General features: G+C 43.5%; 1 protein-coding gene across 1 annotated transcript in view; it reads left to right on the plus strand.

The window, feature by feature from the left end:
- Positions 1-1,290: 1,290 nt before the first annotated feature.
- Positions 1,291-8,981, plus strand: part of LIPN (lipase family member N) — a 21,175-nt gene continuing 13,484 nt past the window's right edge. The window contains exons 1-3 of the mRNA XM_006147605.1: positions 1,291-1,398; positions 2,019-2,136; positions 7,251-7,449. Coding sequence (XP_006147667.1) covers positions 1,291-1,398; positions 2,019-2,136; positions 7,251-7,449 — 425 coding nt within the window. The remainder of the gene's footprint in view (positions 1,399-2,018; positions 2,137-7,250; positions 7,450-8,981) is intronic.

Consider the following 8,981-nt stretch of genomic DNA (forward strand, 5'->3'; position numbering starts at 1 on the left):
GCCTGTATGCCCATCTGAGATTTGTCACCTGTTGGCTCTATGACCTCAGGCAGACAGGTCTTAAATCTTTCTAAGCCTTTGATTTTTTTAAACTAGTACAATGAGGCAAATAATAGCACCAACTTTATGATTTTATGGAATTATACTGAGGACTAAATCATGTATTGGAAGCATTCAAGACAATCTTAATGCAAAATAAGCACTCAATAGATATTAGCTATTAGTAGTTTCAAAAAAAATTTTTAAGTATATGAAATTTACAGATATAAAGTTGTCTTCAACCAGATAACAAAGGTACATAAAGCTACTAAGCTTCAAAAGTAAATTCTATATTTCTAGAAATCGGACATTAATTTGTTACATAAAGGCTCTCTTATTTCACTCTCTTGCTCATTCGTAGAATAAGAAAAATATGAAAGCAGTTATTAAGAAATTACACTGCACTGGGTGTGTTACGTATGCGACTTAATCCTCACTATAACCCTATGAGGTAGGTTAGATTATTATCCTAATTTTACTAACAAGGAAGCCAAGAGTAAAAGTTACTAAATAACTCACCTATGGTCAGAAATCTTGTTTGCATTGAGGCTAGACTTCAGATTCGGGACATTTGACGACAGCACTCATATGATGAGCACACGACATTGTTAGGTTGTCAGCCAGCCTTTAGATAAGCATGCTTTCCAACTATGGCAAGAAAGAGAGACTGAATAGAGAAAACACAAAAATTTGCTTTGGGGTGTCCATGTTAGGAATTGATATAGCACTACAAACAGTTTGTAAGCTTATTTGTTTGGTGGAAGCTTCATTTGTTTATTGTTTCTATTTGTTTTGTGATATACTGTGCTAAACTAGAGGATTGTTCTATTTTTCACAAGGCCATGGTATCGAAACTTCTGTTCTGAATCTTTAGGTAATCTGGAAACTCACAGTGAACAAACACTCAAAATAACTGAAAAACATTGATTAAAATAAGACCCAAAAAGCCTCTATATGAGATTAAATTCATTCTATTTTGAGAACTGGGCTATGTCAAGACAGTTTCTATGAAAAAAATATTGAGTTGTCAGAAAAGACAGGACATGTTTTTTATGCATCATGACTCTCCTGACAACTCAACAGATTAATGGTGATCCAAGCTAGTTTTACTGTATTTGTTTCCTTTTATAGATTTTCAACCTTCTCAGGATGTTATCCAAGATTTCTTAGGGCACTATTTTTATTTAATTAATCAACATTGATGGATAAAATGAAACTGTGAATATTAAATGTTTTGTACCAGGTATTCCTATGATGTGGTTGTTTTTAATGACAACCTGTTTGATATGTGAAACCTTACGTGCTGGTGGATTCTTGGATTTGGAAAATGAAGTGAATCCTGAAGTATGGATGAATACTGTAAGTCGTGGAATATTCCAAAGAACATCAAATAAAGTAAAATAAATGGGTTGTGAGATTATCAAAGGTCCTATGAGAGCAGAAAGTCTCTGATAAGAAAACAGGTCAAACACAGATGGTTTTTAACACTAATACAGGAATCAGGCTAGGTAGATCAGTTCCTTTAGCTGACAAATGAACAATTTCTAACAATGGAAAGCAGAATGATTTTTTTATATATTATCTCCTATTTTGAATTAGATTTTAGTACTACTAGGCCATTTGAATGGCTTATATGGCTGCCTACCCTGGCAGCTGAAATCATGTTGTTTCACATTCTCTCCCTTCAAGAAATAGCTGTATCATATTTCAGTCAAGAGGGATCTCAAAAGACAGTTGACTTGAGAACATAACTTTATCAGAAAGAGTCAAAACTAAATATCCTCCCGATCCTCAAAAATATTTGCCAATAGCAGATAATTCCTATCTTTCTATTTCTTGTTTTTTCAAGACTACGTAGTAAATTAATTTTACACTTACCTGGGACTACAGATTCAGATCATTCATGCTAATAAAGCAGATGTCAGAGGTTTCTTCCTAGTTCCTTTTGCTAATGCCTACATTGTATTTTCACTGGTCAGAGTGAGCTCATCATCTACAATGGCTACCCCAGTGAAGAGTATGAAATCGTCACGGAGGATGGATACATACTGCTTGTCAACAGAATTCCCCATGGGCGAAGACATGCTAGGAGCACAGGTACAAGACATGGCTTTTCTGAGGAGGACTGCATATGACAGAAACTTACTGCTGTCCAGTCATCAAAAGAGTGATTTGTTTGGATCATTAGATTGGTCTTTATATGGTTAACAGGGAGGCTTTAATTGGTCTTTGAATGATTAACAGGCAAGAACCTAAAAATACAAAGGGCAAGACTGATCTTGCTGATTGCATCTGGGTTTGCTTGTTAGGGTGTATATACCAAGGTGGAGCCAATGTTTTCTTAGCTCATTGCTGATTTCTCATGTGGAAAATTGTTGTGCTCCTGCTCAGAGTCTTTCCTCATTGGTGGAAGAAAATCTGCTGGATGATATGCAGGTGACTGTGGGCTACTTCTGTTTTTGTTTTGTTTTTTTTTTTTTGAGAGATTTTCATTGTAGGGCGCGTGCGCTCGCCAGACAGAGAGAGACAGAGAGACAGAAAGCGAGAAATCACCCCCCAGGGGGGATGGTCACGCCGCCATCCCTTCTCCTCCATTCTCCTCTCGGGCTCTTGGGCACGCACGCACACGCGCCCGGCGTGAGGTTTAAGCCACCGGGTCCGGGACACGAACCGCAGTCGACTATGGGGGAGTCCAGCGACATAGCCATTACGCTACCTGCTGGTTCCCACTGTGGGCTACTTCTGTTTTTTTTTAAGTTTTTTTTTTTTTGAGAGATTTTCATTGTAGGGCGCGTGCGCTCGCCAGACAGAGAGAGACAGAGAGACAGAAAGCGAGAAATCACCCCCCAGGGGGGATGGTCACGCCGCCATCCCTTCTCCTCCATTCTCCTCTCGGGCTCTTGGGCACGCACGCACACGCGCCCGGCGTGAGGTTTAAGCCACCGGGTCCGGGACACGAACCGCAGTCGACTATGGGGGAGTCCAGCGACATAGCCATTACGCTACCTGCTGGTTCCCACTGTGGGCTACTTCTGTTTTTTTTTAAGTTTTTTTTTTTTTGAGAGATTTTCATTGTAGGGCGCGTGCGCTCGCCAGACAGAGAGAGACAGAGAGACAGAAAGCGAGAAATCACCCCCCAGGGGGGATGGTCACGCCGCCATCCCTTCTCCTCCATTCTCCTCTCGGGCTCTTGGGCACGCACGCACACGCGCCCGGCGTGAGGTTTAAGCCACCGGGTCCGGGACACGAACCGCAGTCGACTATGGGGGAGTCCAGCGACATAGCCATTACGCTACCTGCTGGTTCCCACTGTGGGCTACTTCTGTTTTTTTTTAAGTTTTTTTTTTTTTGAGAGATTTTCATTGTAGGGCGCGTGCGCTCGCCAGACAGAGAGAGACAGAGAGACAGAAAGCGAGAAATCACCCCCCAGGGGGGATGGTCACGCCGCCATCCCTTCTCCTCCATTCTCCTCTCGGGCTCTTGGGCACGCACGCACACGCGCCCGGCGTGAGGTTTAAGCCACCGGGTCCGGGACACGAACCGCAGTCGACTATGGGGGAGTCCAGCGACATAGCCATTACGCTACCTGCTGGTTCCCACTGTGGGCTACTTCTGTTTTTTTTTAAGTTTTTTTTTTTTTGAGAGATTTTCATTGTAGGGCGCGTGCGCTCGCCAGACAGAGAGAGACAGAGAGACAGAAAGCGAGAAATCACCCCCCAGGGGGGATGGTCACGCCGCCATCCCTTCTCCTCCATTCTCCTCTCGGGCTCTTGGGCACGCACGCACACGCGCCCGGCGTGAGGTTTAAGCCACCGGGTCCGGGACACGAACCGCAGTCGACTATGGGGGAGTCCAGCGACATAGCCATTACGCTACCTGCTGGTTCCCACTGTGGGCTACTTCTGTTTTTTTTTAAGTTTTTTTTTTTTTGAGAGATTTTCATTGTAGGGCGCGTGCGCTCGCCAGACAGAGAGAGACAGAGAGACAGAAAGCGAGAAATCACCCCCCAGGGGGGATGGTCACGCCGCCATCCCTTCTCCTCCATTCTCCTCTCGGGCTCTTGGGCACGCACGCACACGCGCCCGGCGTGAGGTTTAAGCCACCGGGTCCGGGACACGAACCGCAGTCGACTATGGGGGAGTCCAGCGACATAGCCATTACGCTACCTGCTGGTTCCCACTGTGGGCTACTTCTGTTTTTTTTTAAGTTTTTTTTTTTTTGAGAGATTTTCATTGTAGGGCGCGTGCGCTCGCCAGACAGAGAGAGACAGAGAGACAGAAAGCGAGAAATCACCCCCCAGGGGGGATGGTCACGCCGCCATCCCTTCTCCTCCATTCTCCTCTCGGGCTCTTGGGCACGCACGCACACGCGCCCGGCGTGAGGTTTAAGCCACCGGGTCCGGGACACGAACCGCAGTCGACTATGGGGGAGTCCAGCGACATAGCCATTACGCTACCTGCTGGTTCCCACTGTGGGCTACTTCTGTTTTTTTTTAAGTTTTTTTTTTTTTGAGAGATTTTCATTGTAGGGCGCGTGCGCTCGCCAGACAGAGAGAGACAGAGAGACAGAAAGCGAGAAATCACCCCCCAGGGGGGATGGTCACGCCGCCATCCCTTCTCCTCCATTCTCCTCTCGGGCTCTTGGGCACGCACGCACACGCGCCCGGCGTGAGGTTTAAGCCACCGGGTCCGGGACACGAACCGCAGTCGACTATGGGGGAGTCCAGCGACATAGCCATTACGCTACCTGCTGGTTCCCACTGTGGGCTACTTCTGTTTTTTTTTAAGTTTTTTTTTTTTTGAGAGATTTTCATTGTAGGGCGCGTGCGCTCGCCAGACAGAGAGAGACAGAGAGACAGAAAGCGAGAAATCACCCCCCAGGGGGGATGGTCACGCCGCCATCCCTTCTCCTCCATTCTCCTCTCGGGCTCTTGGGCACGCACGCACACGCGCCCGGCGTGAGGTTTAAGCCACCGGGTCCGGGACACGAACCGCAGTCGACTATGGGGGAGTCCAGCGACATAGCCATTACGCTAACTGCTGGTTCCCACTGTGGGCTACTTCTAAAGAGCCTCTCCTGCTCCTTCTTTTATCATGGGCCTTTGTCTACATGATAAAAAAAATAAATAAATAAACAAAACAAGTTTAATGACAGTGGAACTTATGAAACTTTCTCCAGGAATGGCAACTTTAAAGGTCACATATGCTTTGACCTAAGAGATAGATGATTTACAGAATGAAAGAAAATGATGATCTTAAGACCTGAATTCTAGAATGAGAAGCCAGCTATCTAAATGCCAGGGAATTTCACTCCTTAAAAGAACTGTAACTGCAAAGCCTCTGAGCAGGAGGTAAGAGTAAACAAAATTCTTCCGACGGTTCTATGGTAAATTAGTTACTGGCAGCTGATTACTATGTTCATTCTACATTTTCTTTTTCACCACCTACATCCAGTGGCAGCTAAAATCATGTTGTTTGACATTCTCTCCCTTCAAGAAATAAATTTGTAGTTCAAGAATTTCAGAATAGAAAGTGCAAGTGGGATGTGGATCATTTAACCAGCTAAAACAGGGGACCCCAGAAGCTGCATGGTGGTAAAACAGTAAAATGTGATGCTCTGCAAGGCTTACCCATATGAGAAGGTTGTAGGTTCAAGACCAAAGACCTCTCTAGGCACATATATGCCAATGATCTAGACTGGTTGAAGCTGAGTTGGACACCAGAATCAATACCCTGTTGAGGATATTGTAGCACTTTCAGTCTCTCTCACTCACAATAATTTTTTTAAAAATGGAACACACTTGAATGTCAGATAAACAACAAATAATTTTTTCATGTAAGTCTCATTTTATGATTCAATTATTCACTGTTTATCATAAATTCAAATTTCACAAAGCATGCTGGGTCTTATTGTTTTTGGGGAGGCCTTGTTTTTGTTGTTGTTCTTTGCTAGATCTGCCAATAATAACCATGAGGAAAGGGAGGTGGCAATAGAAGAGAAGAAAACATTTTTAGGAAAGGTTTTACTTAAGTAGAGAGAAATTTGGAAAGATAAGGAATTACAACTCATTTACGACGTGAATTGTCCTAAATACTTAAAACATTTGTCAACCCTATCAAGTAGGTACTCCTGACAGCTACCATTTTGCAGACAGTAAAACGAAGGTACAACAGATTAGGTAACAGTACATACAGCAGGTGATAGAAGCAGAATTGAAACCCAGGCAGCCTGGTTCCAGAGCCTGTGCAATTAGTCATTAAACTATAGTGCCTGTCCTGAACCTTCGACCTTGGTTCTTCTCATCTCCTTGAGTACTCTCTTCATCAGGAATTGAGAAGGGGCAGATAATGCTAAGGTGATCCTCCTACTATAACTTTCAAATGCTCTCCAGTGGGCAGAGACTAGAGATTAGATAGAAGTGTGGTGACGAGCCAATCAGGGCCTGTTTATATTCACCCCTTCCTCCTTCTTGAAAGAGATATGGGACTCCATAAACATGCTACATTTCACATCTGCGAAGGCCACTGCCAGGACACACGTACATATGAATAAATAGCACTGAGCAGTCACAAGCACATGCTTTGACATGAAACAGAAGCAGGTTTGAATTCCTGCTCTGTCCTTAGCTGGGTGACCTCCTGGAATATTTACTTAACTTCCTTAAGGTTCAATTTCCGGGTTTGTAAACTGAGACTCCACAAAATAGCAGTTATTTTATTGAGTAACTGTAAGCATTTAACAAGCTGATATACATCATCAGTATAGCACTAGCTACAAAGCTGTACTCAGAAAAAGGAAGTTATATGATTATAATGTTCTACACTATTGACAAGGGGAAAGGGAATACTGTTTTCTCTTTTTTTTAAGTTTATTTATTTCACAAGAGAGAGAGAGAGAAAGACAAGCCTCAACAGACTTTCATGTACAATCCTACCCCCCAGCCTTTTCAGACAGCCAGGATCACAAACAGGTGCGTGTACACCTGGTATGTACAAGTTGACGTAGGCACTGAACCCTTGTCTTCCAAATGGCCTCCAACACTGCATGGCATTGTGCAATCATTGCACTACCATGGCTGGGCCTGCTTTTGCTTGTCAACATGTGTTGGGAGGGTGGTGGGTGGGGAATGTTTCTGACATATGCTGTTTATCACACATTTCTCTCTCTCTCTGCTTGTCTCTCTCCCTCTCCCTCCCACCCCTCACCCCCAGGTCCTCGGCCAGTTGTGTACATGCAGCATGCCCTGTTTGGAGACAACACCTACTGGCTTGAGAACTATGCCAATGGAAGCCTTGGATTCCTGCTAGCAGATGCAGGTTATGATGTCTGGATGGGAAACAGTCGGGGAAACACTTGGTCAAGAAGACACAGAACACTCTCAGCAGCTGAAGAGGAATTCTGGGCCTTTAGGTGAACTAAATTAAGAAAAATAAGGAGGAAACTTCAAGAGTGTGGATGATATTATCTATGATACTTGGAGTCATGTAGCTCCTTTCAGTTTCTACTAACACTGCAAAGGATGGGGACAGCACAAAGCTTTGATTTTCACTGATTCTTCCACAGGCAAATTATGCCATTTTAATAAGACCATTGTAATATCAAATTCTAGTCATACCATCCATTATTTCTCAAAGGTCAGCTCAGAAAATTCCTATGATCAATGATGCATTTATTCAACTGCTATTTTGGGGAGCTCTCACTTTAAGTACTGTCTTGGGCTCTGAACATACAAACTATGAACAGACCGAATCCCTGACCTCACAAACCTATGTTCATTCTAGTGACACAAGCATTTTCTCCTAGACAGCCAATCAATTTTCCAAAGATACTGTGCATCAGTACTGTATTTATTTAGAGAAACTGTAATTGAGATTTTAGAGAATACTATTTTCAGGAGAACTCCAATATGAGATTTTTGTTTGTTTGTTTTAGAGATTTTTGCTATAGGGCATGTGTGCTTGCCAGAGAGCCAGAAAGCAAGAAATCACCCCTGGGAGGATGGTCATGCCACAATCTCTAGTCTTCCATACTCCTCTCAGGATTTTGGGCACACACACACACACACACACACAGAATGAGTTTTAAGCCACTAGGTCTAGGACTCAAACTGCAGTTGACTACATGGGAGTCCAGCAATGTAATCATTATGCCATCTCCTGGCTCTCAGTATGAGATTTTTAAAGACATGTTAATGGGCAATGAAGAACCTTCTGATATATAGACTATTTCCTTTTTGTTGTTGTTTTTAATTTTTTTGCCACAAAGCTCATGAGCTCATTGGAGAGAGAGACAGAGAAAGAGAAATAATCCCCCGGAGAGATTGGCCATACCACAATCCCATCTCCTCCATTCTTCTCTCAGGATTTTGGACATACATGCATACATCCTGGGCATGATTGTCAAACTGCCATGTGCAGAACTCTGACTGCAGTAGGCCATGTAAGACAATGCCTTAATCACTACACCACCTGCTGGTTCCTTGACTATTTCTTGTAAGGGAGGTATTTTCTGTGTCACCAGAGGCCAAGCTGATGCCTGAAATAGACTTCCCTTTCTTGGGTCTAAGCTCCCTGCTGCTAGAATAGAATATGCATTCCTCCTATTAATAAAATATCCATACCCATTGACAGGTTGAAAGGAGAGGACAGAGTGTTAGACCCAGTGCTCTGAGAAGGGGCAAGCATCAGGAAATAGTTTGTGTCACCATTCCTGGACTAGGAACATAGAGTTTGCTTTATTTAAAGCATCTCAACTGTGCTCTTATACACAAGAGTACCAATCTAGAGATTTCCGTCTGTGTTCTTTCAATAAGAATGCCTCTGGCTTCTAGGGTATGTGACTTTGACTAAATATTACACAGGCCTTTTTGATCTCTTGTATTGGTGTTGATTGGACTGACACTATAGAATTTTAGTGTATTGAGTATATATATATATATATAT

The sequence above is a fragment of the Tupaia chinensis genome, unplaced genomic scaffold (genome assembly GCF_000334495.1).
Source record: "Tupaia chinensis unplaced genomic scaffold, TupChi_1.0 Scaffold000217_1, whole genome shotgun sequence".
NCBI lineage: Eukaryota > Metazoa > Chordata > Mammalia > Scandentia > Tupaiidae > Tupaia > Tupaia belangeri.